Source organism: Epargyreus clarus, unplaced genomic scaffold, assembly GCF_041222505.1.
Source record: "Epargyreus clarus isolate Ecla_fem2 unplaced genomic scaffold, WU_Ecla_fem_2.2 ptg000014l, whole genome shotgun sequence".
In the NCBI taxonomy this organism is placed as follows: Eukaryota; Metazoa; Arthropoda; class Insecta; order Lepidoptera; family Hesperiidae; genus Epargyreus; species Epargyreus clarus.
This window is the reverse complement of record NW_027332222.1, coordinates 12,840,660-12,858,969: the sequence shown is the minus strand read 5'-3', so window position 1 is coordinate 12,858,969 and position 18,310 is coordinate 12,840,660. Positions and strand designations below refer to the sequence as shown.

Below are 18,310 nucleotides of genomic sequence, written 5' to 3'. Positions count from 1 at the left end.
GCCAGTGGCCATTATAATAAATATAGGATGTTCAAATTACCTCAGAAGTGGAATGTTAATGCCAACATTAAGAATCTCTTAATCGCAAGGAGGATCACTGAAATTAAAATTCTCGCGCCGAAAAGAAAAACGTTTAAAACAGCTGTCAGCTTCAAAAACAACAAAAGCTCTACTTGGGGAAATTGAAAAAAAAAACAATCATGATTACAACAAATTGTCACAGACAATCGAACATAGATGTTTCTGAAAACCGCTACATGCATAGAATAGTTTGTCCGTTAATTATATTATCTGTATTTGACGACTGACAAATGACATTGACAATTTATATTGACATATTTCCGATAATAATTTTCACTGATCCAAGTCAGAAGAGGCAAGTTAGTCTGCATTTGTAAAGCCTTTTTGCCAATAAGAAATAAATAAACATGACTGACGTTGATAAATGGATAGAAATCGCAAAAAGATGTAAATATCTTCCCGAAGATGATTTGCGGGAACTGTGTAATATAGTTTGCGACTTACTGCTAGAAGAACCCAATGTACAACCGGTAGAAACACCTGTAACGGTGTGTGGCGATATACATGGACAGGTAACTTTCTCAATATATTACTTATTTTTAATATATTTCATGTTTTGTAAGATTTTGCTTCGATAAAAAGATTTTTCTTTGTATTCTTGATATGATGACGACGATAATGTTTTTGCTCTATAATTTTGTCACCACCCATGTTTTGGTGTAAAGAATGACTATTAGGCGTATGAAGACCTTCCTCTTGTGGCTATGAGTACGGTGCAATAATAGATTGCTTTTGGAATTATTTTCCTATGTTTTATGATTGAGATTTGCCCCATAGACATTGATTAAATTCTCTTTGGGTTATGTATCATGTAAAATTTGGATTCATAAAATTGTTACGACCTTTGCAAGACACCAATTCGTTGCTCGCTGGCTCCCCCAATCTTATCAAGTTAATTTTGGAGAAGTACATATTGTATAAATCCAAATCCTTATCTCAGAAGATAAAAACTTGAATACAATAAAAAAAGGCTTTGATTAAATTATAACATCGACGGGTCCTATGTAAACTGGTGCAAGTGCGTTTTCACAACTTTACTGCATTATACATGAATAATGTTAAAGTTACATGTATTAGAACATTCAAATTGCTCTAATGTAAAGTTGTGAAAACACACTTGCACCAGTTTACGTAGGACCCGTCGATATATTTGAAAAGTTTAGATTCCCTATGTAATATGTATTTATATTGTTATTTCTACTTCTATAACTGTAGGTTCATAGGAATATATTCAAGAATGTGTATCGCTGGGTTCAAACCATATGTGTATGTAACACCCCAACTTCAGGAGAGGATTTTTTATAAAATTTTATTATGTCAAATCTTTTTCAATAATTTGCATAAAAAATAATTATCCTATTGTTAAAGTCTACACCATTTAATGCCATTCATTGCAAGCCATCCATCATTTCTGTTGTGAACACCAAAGGCGGTAAAAGGTAACACACAACCCACAACAACTACTAATTGAATTTATCAGTCTTGATCTTGACCCTGTTCTAAAACAAAACAATTCTACTCTCCATGACATATAATATTGATATGGTTTTTTCTTTCAGTTTTATGATTTAGAAGAACTTTTCCACATTGGAGGGCAGGTGCCACACACAAAGTATATTTTCATGGGAGATTATGTTGACCGAGGTTATTACAGTTTAGAAACATTGACACTGCTAATGGCATTAAAGGCAAGGTATCCTGACAGGTAAGACTAAATTTGTAACGTCAATCTGACATTACATGCATACCACAGTTATGAGATCATGATGAGATGTACATTTCTGTAAAAACAATATTAAGCTCAGGTTTTATATGTACTTGTTTCACTTATTATATGTACTTGCTTTTACTGCAAAAATGAATGAATGAATTTACAAAATTGAAGAACCAATTCTGTTAATACCTTATTATTGATTTGTGATATTAAAATTATAAAAATAAACACCCAACAACATACTAGTATATTTTATAATTGTGATACTAAATTGCATGCATTTTAAAATATCAACATTGCTAGTTTGCCACTTATCTTTGTATATGCAAGAATGTTTCATATCTTGCATTCACCTTCATAACAATTGGTTCTTATCTTGGTGTATTTAAAAATTAATATTTATCAAATTGGATAATTACTGTGATCACAACAATATTGTAAACAAAATTAATGTTTAACTATAGAAAGTATTTTTTCATTTTTGATTAGACTTTCCTATCTGATATGAGCTAATCCTTAATCCTTACCATGTAAAAATATATACAGGGTGAATTATTCAAATCGGCTTTCAGACAAATCCGAAATTATGAGGATTAGGGAAAAATGATGAAAGGAGTTATGAGGCCGATTTTGATAAAAACTAAAACTGCATCATTAGTTTTTTAAAATATCTTTTTCCCTAGCCAGAATCGAACGAGTTCATTTTGAAAAAAAAAACATCCTCTATATTATTCTACTATCTCATAGTACTCATTCTGGGAAGTAATGATAAATGACAAAGTAAAGGAAAAGTTTCATTTTTAAGAAAATTAAATTTTTTTTCATAATAATTTGGCAGTTAAGTTTCCGCCATTCATTAATTATTTATCAAAATCAGCCTCGTAACTCCATTCAGCATTTTTTGCTAATCCTTACAGTTTCGGATTTGGCCCTGAAGGCCCCTTTGAAAAATTCACCCTGTATATTGTTGAATTGCTGAATATTTTCTTAATAAATAAATTTCATATTTTATTCTTCCAGAATCATATTACTGCGAGGAAATCACGAGACTTGTCAAATCACAAAAGTGTATGGCTTCTATGATGAATGTCTAAACAAATATGGCAACGCTAATGCTTGGAAAGATTGTTGTAGAGTATTTGACCTACTCACAGTTGCAGCTGTAAGTTGTGATTTGTACTGTACTAATATGTTTTTATTTGAATGTTTTCCATTCATTGTACATTTAAAGGAGTTGGAATCTTTGTGTTTTGGTTTCGGAGTCACCATACTCATATCTGCCTAATAACAACAGTGGTAACTGCTGATGCTGATGCTTGGTTTGAGGGGCAGTGTTATGAAGCATTCCAACATTATCGTCAGAAGTAGCCAACCTCACATGTATGTAACTATTTTTAGTAAAAATACCCTTTTTTGCAGCTTATAGATGAAACGGTATTATGTGTTCATGGTGGACTTTCTCCTGAAATTTCAATGCTAGATCAAATACGCTGCATTGAAAGGAACCAACAAATACCACACAAAGGTGCATTCTGTGACCTTTTGTGGTCAGACCCTGCTAAAATCAAGATGTGGTATGTAAACTGGACAAAATTTTCAAAAATAAAACTCAACAAAAATTTGAAAAATGTCTACATGAAAAAGTACCCTCCCCTCAAAAATACAACCAAATATTTTTATATTATACTAAAATATTTTTTATGACATTTGCAGGTCTGTGAGTCCCAGAGGTGCAGGTTGGCTATTTGGCAGTTATGTTACAGAACTATTTATGGATTACAACAACTTGAATCTAATTTGTCGAGCACATCAACTTGTTAATGAAGGTTAGTTTATGCCTTTTTGCCTAATCTTATAGCCTCTTAAAAGTACTCTGTTTGACATGGATTTTCCTTATAAAAGAGGGCTTTGCAGTAGTCACTGCAATTTGTTGTTGATGATTGAAATTGATGACTAAACACCCTAGAAGACACTACTGTTCATTTTCTGGGTGTACTCTTAGTACTTTCATGTGAATGATAATTTGCATGGTATAATTTTGTCATATACTGCACTCAATAGTGTGGTGGACCCTAGTTTCCACCAATATTAGACATAGAATGTAGTAGCATTTAAAGTAGAAACTAGTTATCATGTTATTGTATTTTTTCTTAAACTCCTTCAGGTTACAAATACATGTTCGACAAGAGGTTGGTGACAATATGGTCAGCCCCCAATTATTGTTACCGATGTGGAAATGTTGCATCCATAATGGAATTCAAAACAGTCAATGACAGAAATGCAAAATTGTTCCAAGCTGTTCCGGAAAGTGAAAGAGAAGTGCCACCTCAACACACTACTCCATACTTTTTGTAATAGGTGTAAGAAAAGTGATATTCTCACTGTAATTACTATGATATTTTGTATAATAAAGCATTGTATATTGTAATTGTAACAGTTATTTATGAATCTCTTACAAGTTAAGCTTTCAGTATTTGTAACTAATTAATGATATTAAGCCAAACTATGTATGTAAATATTAATTTTTGCTTTTAAGTTATTCATTCTGTTCTAATTGTGTAACACATATGGCTCTATTGATAACTACAAGCTTTGAACATATCAATCCCTGCTCATGATAGACAAAAGTTTTTCTATTACTATTTTGTTATTTTTTTAGATAAAAGAATCAAACATCAATTATATACTAATATATTTATTATTAAAGACACTGCAGAACTTTGTGAAATTATGTATTTTTGATTTGTAGTTTATTAAAATATTGTTATGTGACAGATGAGACACAGAATGTTTCCAATACTGAAATTATGGAATAACTCAATTATACAACTCGTTTAATCTCTGTTGTAGTCAAAAGTATAATCAAAGTAAGATTGGTCGAAACTCTGCACTCGTACATAACCGTCTTCACCTCCGGATGCGTAACTTTTACCATCAGGATGGAAAGCCAAACTGTTGATAGGTCCAAAGTGACCTTTGACACGGCCAAACTCTTCTTCAAACACGAGATGGAAGAACCTGGCGTCGAACTTGCCCTGCCGAGTGGAGGTAGTTGTTACTTCCATGGCATCCTGACCACCTCCGAGTACGACATGGTCAAGGATGGGGCTAAGAGCTGCGGAGTTCACTGGCCGCTCAGTTTTGTACTCTTTGAGCAGTTCCAATGAGCTGGTGTCAAAGAGCTTAGCAGTTTGATCTTTAGATGCTGTAATGAACATGGTGCCATCACGGGACAGCTGCATGTCATTGATCTGATGGGTGTGCTCTTTTACCGAGTGAATCTTCTTGCCGGTCTGAAAACAAAGTTTAAAATAAAATAATTAATTGAATTAAATAGGCTTTATGCAAACCAAAAGATATCAGTATAAAAGATACTTGTATAAATCATGAAAAGATATGAATTACTTGTGTGTACTCCACGAGTTTTTTTATTTTAAACTTATTTCATGAAACAATTTTGTATATAGATTTTACGAAATTAATATTAGTATACACATTTAAAACAAGACATATAAGACATACCCTAAGATCCCATTGAATGAGGTCACCAGCCTCGTGACCAGTGATGATGGTCTCATCCAGGGTACCCCAGACCATGGAAGTGACTTTAGAATCAGTAATATCCCACTTCAGTATGGGAGACTGTGATGAAATTGATTCATCGACGGTCCTCGTGTCAATTATGAATACCTGAAAATGGTAATGTTTATTTAGCAAAAGTACACAAGTAATATCAAAAAAGTACATTATGTCTGTATAACATTAAAAGATTATCGACTTCGGGAAAATTGGAATCATGGAATGGCTAAAAGTCTAACATGCATGGGGGCCACTTTGTAATGATGATATGAACTGAGAAGAATCACTAAAATACTGACTAGAACTGAATTTTTAAGAGCATTTACTTTTATTTTAGACAAATTAAAATTATGTTTACTTACTGCACAAGGGTGTCCCATGGCCTTGTCAGTGGTGTAGGCGGCCTGGTTGGCACTGAAGCTGAAATTGCATGTTCTCACGGAGGAGTTTGTTTTTATTGTGGCTATGTTCCTGCCAGTTTCCAAGTCCCACAATCTATTATATTGAGAAATAAAAGTAAGTTAATACATATTTAACATTAATATAAAACATGCTGAAAGTCTGCTTCTAATGTTTGTAATATAAATATAAGGGAAAACAGTATACATTTTATAAAATACAGTGCTTTCGTGTCTTTTATATTGCAAGAAGCTTTGACAAGAAAAGACCTAAATACAAATTGTATTTCTTGTAGTTAACTTGAAAATCAGTATAAACTTAAAGAGTATTATATATCTATAAAAATTTTAGATTTTAGTATTGTGACATCAATATACTTGTTTACTGTTACTGATGTTTACTCCTGTCTTGCAGCTCCAGGGTCATTATTTATTTACATACCTAAGAATTTAGCTGTTAATCCTTATGTACATGTAATTACATCAGATGATTACATATTGATCCAAAACCTGTTTGATATTTAAGTATTGTACAAAAGCGATCTGATGTTATTAAATTACCTGCAAGAGCTGTCACCACCTCCTGTAATAAGGTTGATGGTCTGCCAGTCGACGTCCAAGCACCACACCACACCTCCGTGGCCGTTAAAAGTGCCCAGACGTTCCCCGTTAAGTGACCACCACACATTGGGCTTCGAGTCCTTAGCAGCAGAAAACAGCAAGTCACCTTCTCGGTTATACTTGATCTGCGTGATGGCACGCTCGTGCCCTTGAAGCATAAGAGGTTTCTGAAAAGGATAACGTGAAAAACATCATGTAAAATAGTTACACAAAGTGAAACAAATATGCATTTATAATAAAATAACAAAGCACAGTAACTGATACTGTTAAGAAACTGTAAAGAATAATATGAATAGTTTTTTAACAATATTCCTACCATTTTTTATATTTTTAAAACGATAAAAATAAGAAATATCACAAAATTTCTAATAGTGACATGTGGCGGCAGCAATTTTTTGACATTGAAGGACCGATTTAGTCACCGTGCCACAGTCCCACAGACTATGAAGACCACAGACGGCGTTATATAAAACTAAAGACAATCAACAATGTTATATTTTTAAAATGACGTAACTATTTTAATTATTTATAGAAAATGGACTCATAAAAAACTCATTAGTAAAGAAAAGATACAAGAAATTTTATTTAAATTAGCAATAAAATTGCAAAATGAGAATAAAAGATAAATATATTAATATGGCATACATTACATATGGCAATATTGAGTTCTTTTTCTGCTATTGGATACAAGATGGCGCTGTTTTCTATTACGTTACCTTTTCATGAAAAAACTTGCGTCTCCCTCACACTTTATTGCACACGGTTAGAGGGAAAGAGATGCATTTTAGTATGAATCTCTTTGGAAGAATGACTTCCTCTATAGCTATATTCCCCTGGTACCTGAACTTGGTACATTATAATACCGCATTGAAAACAAAGCCTTTTTTTGTGTAAAATTTTATTAAGGTGCTGACTGTCTATCTGTCTAGGTGAAATCTGTCGGTCTTTGTAAGAAGAAAACACTCATTCATTATTTTCGGGTTCTGTACCGAAAGGGTAAAAACGGAACCCTATTACTACGACACCGCTGTCTGACTTGAAATTTATACAGATAATACAACTACGTACATAGAAACAACAAATACGTACTAATAATAATAATACTTTAAAAATTAAGAACCACGCTAAAATCTCACAAGGAAAATCGTAGATCATGTATTGTCATCGGTTCGTGATAATTCTTCAAAATTTTGTATTAATCGGAACGTTCAAAGTGGGTAAAAATCGCGTTCAATGATTCCATTATATACATACATGCAGGTTAAGCTAATAAACGCGTGGTAAAATTGAATAAAAGTAAAGTTGAATAAAAGGGTGTCTCCATATAACAAACCGGTATTTTTCGATGTAATTATTGAACCGTAATAAGAAGACAGTTAATCATTTTCAATCCGTTTTCTACTGTAACTGCTATTATAATAAATACAAATAAAAACAATAAAACTTAATTTTACAGTTATTTTAATTTTATTATAATTTGTTTACGTATTTCATTCATCATCGCCCCTTTTTTTACGCCATCTATGTTAGATACATTGTCAGAAAATAGGGATAGATGGCGTATGTATCAGTGCGCTCACTATATTTTAATAACTTGTATTTAATATTGATCGAAATTTTAAAGTATCTTAAGTATTTTAATTTCAAGATCTACATAAAAATATTATAATTCTGAGAAAAATAAATAATTGACTATTGAAATTATAAAAATAAAATAGGTAATATCTGGGGGCATGGCAGTTCTCTGCCAAATCGAGCAAAAAAGCGACACTACGATACAATTCTTTTCCGAAGAAATTCAGGCCATTTTCGATCCCTTTCATATTTACTCATCCTTTTTTAGTCTTTTGCATACAATTATAATTTCTTATTTACACCAAAGGTATTTGCAAGTACTGTGGATGTACTTCCTTTCGTGATGAGCAAAGAAAGAATTAAAATAAAAGAAATGACATATTTCACATACATTTTATTTTCTTAAGTTATTAACCATTGATTTCCAAGAGTACAACTAAAAAACAAATTAAAGTACAAACACGTTATGCATCGCTAACTAAACACAACTGTAGGTAACTTCTCTTGGCAAACCAGTACACAATCGATTGACTAACACACGGCGCACCACTCGAACGAGATATAAACATGATACAATCATCAGAATCATAATAGTACTAACAGTCATTGTGTATCTTAACTTGGTCGAATTTTAACAACAGCCTTTTATCCATCGAGAACAGTTCAGCAATCAGCAACTAATGTGATTTGCTACATTTAAACATAGAACCCTAGGGATCATAATACTTAAAAGTATATGCTAGATCAGAAAGCGATAAGTCTTGAAATTGAGCGAGCCCAACTATATAAATACGTGAAATACAGCACACTCAACCACATTGAACTCTTAAGTTAAACAATAATTACGCTACTCTGCTGTCGTGTCCAATGACTGCACGGTGAAACAAATGTGACGGTTTCTTAAATTCTATTTTATTTCAAAAATATTTATAAAATAATTAAGTTAATTTGAAAATTACTTTAGCAAGGCAAGCGAAACGTGTTTGTTTGTGTAACTGTATTTTTTATAATCGATCGATCAATTTTTGATAATCGACTAAAACATGTAATAACTTGAAGAACAAATATTTTAATAGATACATATGTATATATTTATATGCTTAGAGTTCAAATACCATCTGTGACATGTAATTACATACATACAACAAACACTCGTCAACGTTTCCAAATATATATTCTCTTACGGATTTACACTCGATTTATTTCATAACTATTTTAACACAATGTCTAATGTACACAGTTTTCAACCCTCCATTATCCAAAGTACGTGACACTAGTTTTATACACAACAAACCTTACGCTAAGAATGTGAAAATATTTCGTCACAATATCTTAGATGTAATTAATTATCCCCTTATGGACTGTAAAGAAAGTGTGAAATGCATTAAGATTTTGTTATATTCTTATAAATATATTAACATTACTAATATTTATATCAGTCAAAATGTTTCCGCGACATTACCAAGGTGACATCCGACTTCGGTGAACTCGTATCTTGTATCTGTTTCTAGGTAATGCGTAGTATATACTTAATACTTTTTTCTTACAAATATACATGACATTATATTAATGAATATATGTTAGTATAGTCAGTGAACATTTATATTCCTAAAGGGAGAAGTAAACCTCAAGTCGGTATCATCATGTTCTCTCGGTGTAGTAGGCATCTCCGAGATCTTTAAACGCAAATTTTGAATGTGTGTAATGTTATTATCAAAAATGAAACAGCACGCAGCAGCAAAATATGTGTTTACTTTTATCGCTGTTAAGTTTCAGTCGTTTTTTTAACATATTACTTATGATTGTACAACAATTATGAAGCTTTCATTTGAAATGTCGAGGGGCGAAACGCTTTAGTTAAGTTTAGGAGAGCAACGAAAAGCAAATGGCCATTATAACACGACGTTTATTTACATTAATTATCAATGTATAGCCTCTGTGGGCTTTTCGTGTACTATTCTAATAAGGTACTCGCCAGTAATGCGCCAATTTCATTGTTTATTTACTAACAATACTATCCTTTGTACAATGCCAATAACATTTCTTACAAATCTAGTTTCCCTTTGATACACTTCCGTTAGTTTCGCCTTAACAATAAGCTACGCTACTAACAAAATAAGTGTCAATATTACTTACATACATATCGTTAACATATTAGTAGAACGATGCTCGATTCGCGACTAAAGTTATATTTACGATTCCGTCATTACATGTTTAAAAATCTATAAAGGCATCTTTACCTCAGACTTTAGATTTAACACCGTCGTTCTGATGGCGTTTTTATGAACTAATTAATCATAATTTAAGTTAGATAAAAGTGAATAAATAAATATGTGTAAATACCCAATCGTCGGAAGGTTATGCCAGTATTAAGGATCGTAAACCCGATAGCTACCGTGCGAGGCGGAGGCGCTGTACGCTGCCGGGCCGCCACACATGCCTTTCAATAACCTATCACTGTTTATCACAATTAACTAATAATTTCTCGAATTGTATTAACTTAAAACATACGTAAAGTATATAACAAAATTATTTGCAAAACTAATTAGGCATTTCATGGCAGTATCGTAACTGGTTGTAGTCGAACTAATTACATACAATGTACAAAACACGATATCAGCTAAAACTTAACTAATGGTAACATGATGAGGAACGGACGTGTGTCGCTCATTCAGGTAACAGGATTACATAATTACAAAATATTTGCAATATAGACTGTTCATCTACTTTATGTAACTAATTTACCCGACTACGGATGTGAAATGATTGCTTAAACTCCTTTTAAGTCGTGTAAGTTTGTGACGCTTCAGTAGTACCTATGCGTGATCTGAATTCTGATTCTGGTTGGTGATTAACTTATAATCTTATGTTTTCCGCGTATAAATAAGTGATTATGTGTAGTTTTACCTATTACTTCGTAATCGGGTTGCTAATGATGTTAAAGGGACCGAAATAAGACTCCGAGTCGCAATAGATCTCATGGGCATTTTAGTTTTGGATTTCATCTATAATAACTTATTTAGAATCCATACTTAATAAAATCACTTGTAAAATAGTTATAAATATTTAAAGAATTAGTGAAAAAGTAGAACAGTGTCGCGTTACATTTAGCGCATTTACGACATCGAAATATTTGACGTCATTAAGGCATAAAGTATTATTACCTAGAACCTAAGTCCCTAGAACGAACTTTTTGGTTGTAATTACTTAATTTTTACTGGCGTACATCGCCTTAACTATATCTAGTGGTAACTGTTCACCGTTGCTGGAACGTTAATTACAATTTTACAATAACATTAATGATTAATACGATTGTTAATAACGATAACGGCAATTAACACTAAGAATAGAGGCAGTGGTCATTACAGTGTTAGTCGAAATACGATTTTAGAAAAGATGATAATGTAATTACATGCTATCGAATTTTAGTAATAATGTTATAGTTATGACTATGCGAATGTTTATGAATATGATAGTAGATTATTATATGATGCCTATATAATACGATGTTAATGAGAAGGTATAACACAGTGGTATGCTTTCCAAGCTGGAGGTCCAGGTTATCAAAGGTTTTTTTTAGTCATATATGTGTTAAGCATAAATTAATCACTCCTTGCTTTAACGGTGAAGGTAACATGATGAAAAATGCCTCAGAGTTCAATAGAACCTTCTCAATGGTGTACAAAGTCTTCCAACTAGCCTAGCATGGTTCACTGTGATATACACCGGTGGTTAATAATGATAATGACGTTGATAATGATTTTACGTACTTATCAGACATGTTAAATTATAACGTTTAATGATGTTAAATGAAATGAATGAAACGTTTAATGATATTGGAAACGACGGGAATGCTCAGGGAATAATGCAGTTAATACGTACATAATTGTATGTAATTGTGATTTGTGTGTGTCACGTTTAATTGACATATGAATATCGTGATGTAATTGATTGATGTAATCGTGATTGACAAGTTTTGGCTTATCCTACGTCACTTTTGATGAACAGGGTGACAAGGGGGATTGCGAAGAGGTAAAGAATTGAAGGATTGGAATGACTCGGAGCATCAGCTGTTAATGGGAGCTTTAGAGTCATAGGACATATTACTGGATTTGTCTGAAAGCATATAGGTGATTTGCAGTAAGTATCTCAGCTTGCACCACAAAAGCCTTTATTGTCTCGTTAATGCTACAAAATATTTCTCCATTTCGACTTTTCATAACATTAAAAATTGCCATGTTTTTAGTGACAACAAATTAACGAGAGCTTCAGACCACATGTGGCCGTGTGTTTGTTAGGTATTCATATGATTAAAGAGCTGAAATCGGTGAAGCTAAGGAATTATTTGGATCCGACAGATTCTATGTAGAGCTGATGTAAGAGATATTTAATGATGTTATTTATGCACAGTCATGTGTCTACGTGGTCGTGAACATGTTCTGATGAAGGAAGCCTCGGCCAGGAACCAGTTAAAGGATACAAGGCTACAAGTGGATACAGTTTGGAAATATACGTATAAAAATGTTTACAATTCGTGTTAACTTTTCAATTCGTTAATTGAAATTATTAAATTAATTATTAAATAGAATAATTGATCAACAAATGTATGCATTAAAATTCGTAGATTATTTAACATAGATGCAACACAATGAAATGTGATGATGTAGATTTTGCATGAAAATTGTAAAACAACATGACGTGAAATGGTAAAAAATATGAAAATTATATAAGCATTGAGCATCGTTTCATCTGAACACATCAAAGGAAGCAAAGTATTTCTAAATTTTCGAAGCACCCAAATCGAAAATGAACACCATTTAAAATGCTCAAAGAAAGAGTGCGAATATAGAGACTGCGTTTTCCAATTATTCGTTACATTTTAGGCATTAATTATTTTATTAATAAGTATTTAAATTAAACCAGTTATTTTTTTCTGATTATCTGCTTTAGGGCATAGTATTTATATTATAAAGTCACTAAACTAACTTCAAAAAGGGCTTGAAGTTTAGTCACTTTATTAAATTATTTAATTCTCTTGAGATCTAAGATAAAGCCTCATGTGCTACAGTCAGCTTCACATTTTTTTTAATCCAGAGCCCTGCTCTAAACGACTGAAAATATACTTGTCTTAAAACAGAGATATCTTATGATTTTAAATCACTCAATTCTTAAAGTATTACAGGACCGTCTGGTAGTAAGCATCTCTATAAACGCACTCACAAGATAAAATCTGACAAGCGAAAACGTAAATTGGAACATGCATAGTTCTACCGGTTACTTACACCTAGTTAGACCAGAATAAAGAGAAGTGAAACGTTTCGAACATAATATGCACAAGAGTTATGCGAAAATATTGGCAATAAAAATGCATAAGTTGTGACTACAAGAGGCGCGAGATACCACGCTACATTATGTTAGTGTATAAACAGTACAGTAGTATACAAGCAGTCTTGGTAAACACTGAGAATAGGTACTTAGTGCTACTTACACTATGAACAAGTCATATAAAATTAAATTAAAATTCTTCCATATTACACACCCAGTAGTTAGTCTACCGGTTAAACCTAGACAATATAAAATGCAAACTAAAACAGCAATATTTCATTTACAAGAAACAATTCTGTCTAAAACAACGGCTTACACTATCAACTACCGTGTATATTCTATATTTACAGAAATAATATATTATGCGATCTCCGACTGACAAAATTTAAATAGTAACATAATTATATATTTTATTCTATTTAACACTAAGTAGTATACACTACCACGTATAAAACACGCATTCAAGTCCCTATTAAATAATAGCTATTTAATAATAAATCAGTCTGTCAATTGGGACGTTTTAATTCCTCTACTAAAGATTAATCAATACACACAGGTCCGCACTGTCCGGGCGCGGTCACATACGCATAATCATTGCGAAATTGTTATATCGCGAAACGTTCACACACTGTCACTAGCTCGGTTACGTGCCGGCTTTGGAGGGAGATCGAAGCACTTGCGTTGCTTATTGTCACTGCCCGGCTATCTAGCGAGGATTATGTACGAACTCTTGATTAGGGATTAATGACTGGGCGTTCAAATTACGAGGGCGCGGCGAGGGCGCGACCAAGGTTCGTACATTGAGAACTAGACGCCCAGCCGGGCCATATACTATCTAATCTCCGCGGAATTCAACACGAACGGTACGTAGAACATCTTGCTCTCGAGGAGCAAGTTCGCTGCCGCCTGGATCTGAAAATGAAATAAAAGATAGAATTAAGTTTTTAAGATAATTTGTTTAACACAACTGTTTAAGTCAAAACAAAAAGAGATACAATGAGATCTGTAGTCTATTCTAGAATTACTACTGATGACCATGATAGAAAATTACCCTGTTTTGTTCACAGAGAAGCAATTTATAACCAACCACAAAATCTTTAATTGAGTACATTTAATCCAGTTTCAATTTAATTCATATTTAAGAGAACTATTTGTAATAAAAATGTGTACCTCTGGTATCCTAGCGAAAAGTTCCTGTAGGCGGCCAGGGTGGTGAGGGGCGGCGTGCTCCAAGTAGCTCCGGAGCACTTGGACGTACCGATCCTGAATACTCTCCAGCTCCACTTCTGAAAGAAATATCAGATTAGTACCAGATATACTATTGAAAATATTTAACGTATTAGAACTTCCTAACAGTTAAAAAGAGATATCAAATAGAAGACAGTAATAAATATATCGATTGTATGGTTTTAACTAAAATACCGAAGAGTAAAAATCATTATTCTCTATTACCAAAGTATTTCGCGAAATCATATTACAATTTCCAAAGTTAAAATTCTAAATTAACTCTTTAAATGTTCGTGATATGAAATCCACCGAAAACACTGGTGAGTTAACCGCGAAATATATTCCTTAGTTTCTCTACTCGTCTCTAGATGGCGTTGTGAGGCGGCAACCCACCAATGCCACAGAGCGTGCGGTGCGGTGATGACGTCACGCGCTCAGTAGGTCACTCCGATAGCGGGGCAACGACCGCGGCTAGCCGTTGACCTCCGCTCGAGCTCGCGTCCTCACTCGCTATACCCGTCTCGCTCTTGCGCGTGCGTTCTTCTACGGTATTGTGCGCGAATGGTTCGTGTACGTATTTATTGCAGTTACGTTTTACTGATTAACTCGACTTTTTGTACTTGATCGTAACGTTCGCTAGATAATTAAATAATCGAATATATATTTTTGTTTATTTCCACTTTTCGTTTATCAATATGCAGATAAAATCAAACTCATCGATCGACTATTGTGGGTAGACTATTTTTAGCCGTTAGACCAATAACTCCGCGCAATAACCAGATAGTTGGCGCCATTTTGCGTCTGTGACTATAAACTTAGCCCGCGTACACACGAGCACGGATCAGCCTGCGTATCACGTTACGTAACTGTGCGACAAGCCGGGCCGGGTCTAGCGCGCGCGTTTTTTCGCCGCAAAGCGATGGTTGCAAAAGAGAAAGTTCGCTTCCGCATCGCGCTTTTCGCCGAGAGTGAAATGCTGTCCCGTTGGGGCTGACGTAACGCAGCTATTATACGCCGTGTTGCGCGACACCTCTGTTCCGTTCCGTTACGGTGATAAATCTTCGTTCACAATAGCGTTTTGTTTTCAATGCACGCACCGTGCAGATATTTGCCCGCGGTTAAAGTTTTACGGCTATTATTAAGTTAACTGAAACTGATAATGAACAGATCAATTCGTCACCGCGTTTTTATGTTTCTCTGAAAATCCTTGGTTGCGATTTTACGATTAAATTTATTTACTAAAGCCTATTTATAAGAAAAGGTTTATAGATTCGAGCAAATAAAGATAAATCAGTCTACAAATTTTAAACCGAAAAATATATATACAAAACAGTATGCAAATAACAAACCAAATTATTTTATATTAGAAAAGCTTATTCAAAAATAAATTGATTAGAAAGAATTTCTCGTTCAGATAATCTGATTATAATAAATTATTTGAATACACTCTGTAATACATTACGTAGTTTCCGTCTCGCTCGCACACTCACGAAGCGGTTGCGCAAACGCTTTCCATTTCACCGCGGCACTTGCGGTATAGAATGTCGGATTGGAAGTTACTTTCGCCCGTGTATTCTTAGCTTTATACATAACAATCTTATTGAAGACGCCGTTTTAATAAAGATACATATTTATTGTACCAAGAGGTTCCTACTACAATTAGAATTAGTTTTGGTTGAGTCGTAAAAATATACATAGTTTTCATTTTGAAATTGCTGATATTGGGTATTACTAAAACTTATTTATCCCTCGCAAAACGTTCAAGGATTGTGATTTTATAACTGCCTACGCACAATGGAACATAAAGTACTAAGAAACCCGTAATCTCCTAAGCGAAACATAGTATTTTCATAACTGCGTAATAACGTACGCGCGCGGTGAAAATAATTTTCAAACAGTGAGGTGACCTACTTACTGCACGATAACGCAGGATGTCATAGTTTCCATACTATGACTGCGTGCACGCAGTTTCACGTTTTATGATCACTTCAGAAACTAGAACTTCCGCGCCAGTTAAATGTAAGACACGTTGTTCATTTTTAACATAAATAAGTAAAGATTACTCACTCCTAACAAGAAAATGTAACCAGTTTTGAGAATTGGCGTAAAAAAGTTTTGCCACGTCTCCGTGCTAAAATGTCCCTAAAATATTTAAAATAATTATTTATTTATTATGTAAATTACGCAGTATTAGTTATTTATTCGTAAATTTTCTCTAAAAATGTTTTTATTTGTCAAGAATCCAAAAAAAGAACTTACTAATAAACCGTTTGTGGCTCCATTAAATTTCAAGGCGGCGAAGTATCTTTACTAATCTATGATTTTTAACGTCAAAACTGATTAAAATTCCACGTAATTATTCACATCGTGAATCGTTCACAAAGTTAAAAATAAACTACGTTCTATTATTTGGAGTACAAAAATAAAACCAGACTTATTTTTTAGTAAACCTGTTTTCAAAACAACATTACTAGTAGTACTAGGTTGTTACTATTTTTTATTGCGGACAATTGTAGCAAGCATTAAGGAAAAAAAGTGAACAAAGAACGATTGAAGAAATAAACTGTAAATTCTTTTACAATATTGTCATACTGTAACGTTACAAGGTCGGTACTGTAAATTTGTTTATTTAAAATGTCCGACGAGAAATATAGTCAACATAGAAGTAATTTTTTTAATTTATCTTAATCGAGTATCTTATCGAGAATCGAGTGTCGAGAATAGTTATTAATTAAAAAAAAAACTGTGATTGACAACAATATAAATTTAGGAAATTACTCTTAAATTGAAGTTAAAGAGGTATTTAGCAATGTAAAACATATTGTTTTCTTTTTTTTAATTTAGACAAAAGTTTTTTTATGGATAAAAAGATCATACAAAAAACTGCTGTGAGAATTAGACCTCCAACTTAAAAAAAGCTCGCGAATATTGTCAGGTTGCTTAAGACTGTAATAAATTGCTGATTAATACAACAAAAAAGTTTGAAAAAAAAAATAGTCTAGCGAATAAAAATACTGTTTTTGACGTTCTGCTCTGTTTTGAGGATTTCTTTATCCATTTGTATTTGTATTGGCAGTAGAACTCAGACGTGAAATGCCATAACCTTAGGAATGTTAAACGTAATTACACATCGAGCTTAAGACTACGTCAATTGCTTACGTTGGAGATCGTAGTAAACAGTGAAATGTCTGTATTACTACTACAAACTTTTCTGCGGCTACTTTATCGAAATATACTAAGTGGTAATTATAAGTTGTAAGTATATAAAATGGTGGTAAGATTTTCATGTTATCATACAATGTTATGAAATTATAATATTCTAATAACATCTCAAAGTTGCGGACTATGAAACGTTCTCATTACCAATATTTAAAAAATATTTAACATTATGTTTTTATCTTTTCCGAGTTCTTCAGTTATGAGAGAAATAGTCTTCATGATTCATTAATATTTACATAGTGTTCTATATAATTACGTAAAATGTCGAAAGTACCCGCGCAGTAGCTTAGAGTACTTTGCAGAACCAGTGATAAGGTTTTAAGTAGCGTGCAATAGCGCAAATCGATTTTCGAGTACTCGAGTCAAGTCCTTGAGTGAAATTATTATCAGCATGTCCCGATGTTTGTCCTAATCGATTTCTCAACGAGTCAACTCTGCAACTGGGTTACTTGTGCCATAAATCATAATAATATTAACGAGAGCTTCACACTGCCGCGTTACTCCTCCCATTTGATTAGGGTTGTCATCTTTAGAAAATTGCTAATGCACCGCAAAGATTTATAGCACCTGA

General features: G+C 33.3%; 3 protein-coding genes across 6 annotated transcripts in view; 1 reads left to right on the top strand and 2 right to left on the bottom strand.

Annotated features, from left to right (window-relative positions):
- Positions 1 to 336: 336 nt before the first annotated feature.
- On the top strand, positions 337 to 4,223 carry PpV (Protein phosphatase V). The gene is made up of 6 exons (XM_073079042.1): positions 337 to 593; positions 1,641 to 1,786; positions 2,816 to 2,957; positions 3,215 to 3,369; positions 3,509 to 3,621; positions 3,960 to 4,223. The coding sequence occupies exons 1-6, from the start codon at positions 429 to 431 to the stop codon at positions 4,148 to 4,150; spliced, it is 912 nt and encodes a 303-aa protein (XP_072935143.1). The 5' UTR covers positions 337 to 428; the 3' UTR covers positions 4,151 to 4,223.
- A 251-nt stretch (positions 4,224 to 4,474) lies between these two features.
- eIF3i (Eukaryotic translation initiation factor 3 subunit I) lies at positions 4,475 to 6,865 on the bottom strand. The gene is made up of 5 exons (XM_073079041.1): positions 6,710 to 6,865; positions 6,334 to 6,560; positions 5,737 to 5,869; positions 5,318 to 5,485; positions 4,475 to 5,088 (listed from the first exon to the last, which is right to left on the bottom strand). The coding sequence occupies exons 1-5, from the start codon at positions 6,710 to 6,712 to the stop codon at positions 4,630 to 4,632; spliced, it is 990 nt and encodes a 329-aa protein (XP_072935142.1). The 5' UTR covers positions 6,713 to 6,865; the 3' UTR covers positions 4,475 to 4,629.
- Positions 6,866 to 8,347: 1,482 nt separating this feature from the next.
- The window catches only part of Hr4 (nuclear hormone receptor 4), a 130,448-nt gene continuing 120,485 nt past the window's right edge, over positions 8,348 to 18,310 (bottom strand). For 3 of the 4 annotated variants that reach the window (XM_073079038.1, XM_073079039.1, XM_073079040.1), the window contains 2 exons: positions 14,464 to 14,579; positions 8,348 to 14,205 (listed from right to left, as the gene is read on the bottom strand). In XM_073079038.1, the coding sequence (XP_072935139.1) occupies positions 14,125 to 14,205; positions 14,464 to 14,579 (197 nt within the window). In that variant the 3' untranslated portion in view covers positions 8,348 to 14,124. The remainder of the gene's footprint in view (positions 14,206 to 14,463; positions 14,580 to 18,310) is intronic. The other variant, XM_073079037.1, reaches the window with a different exon arrangement.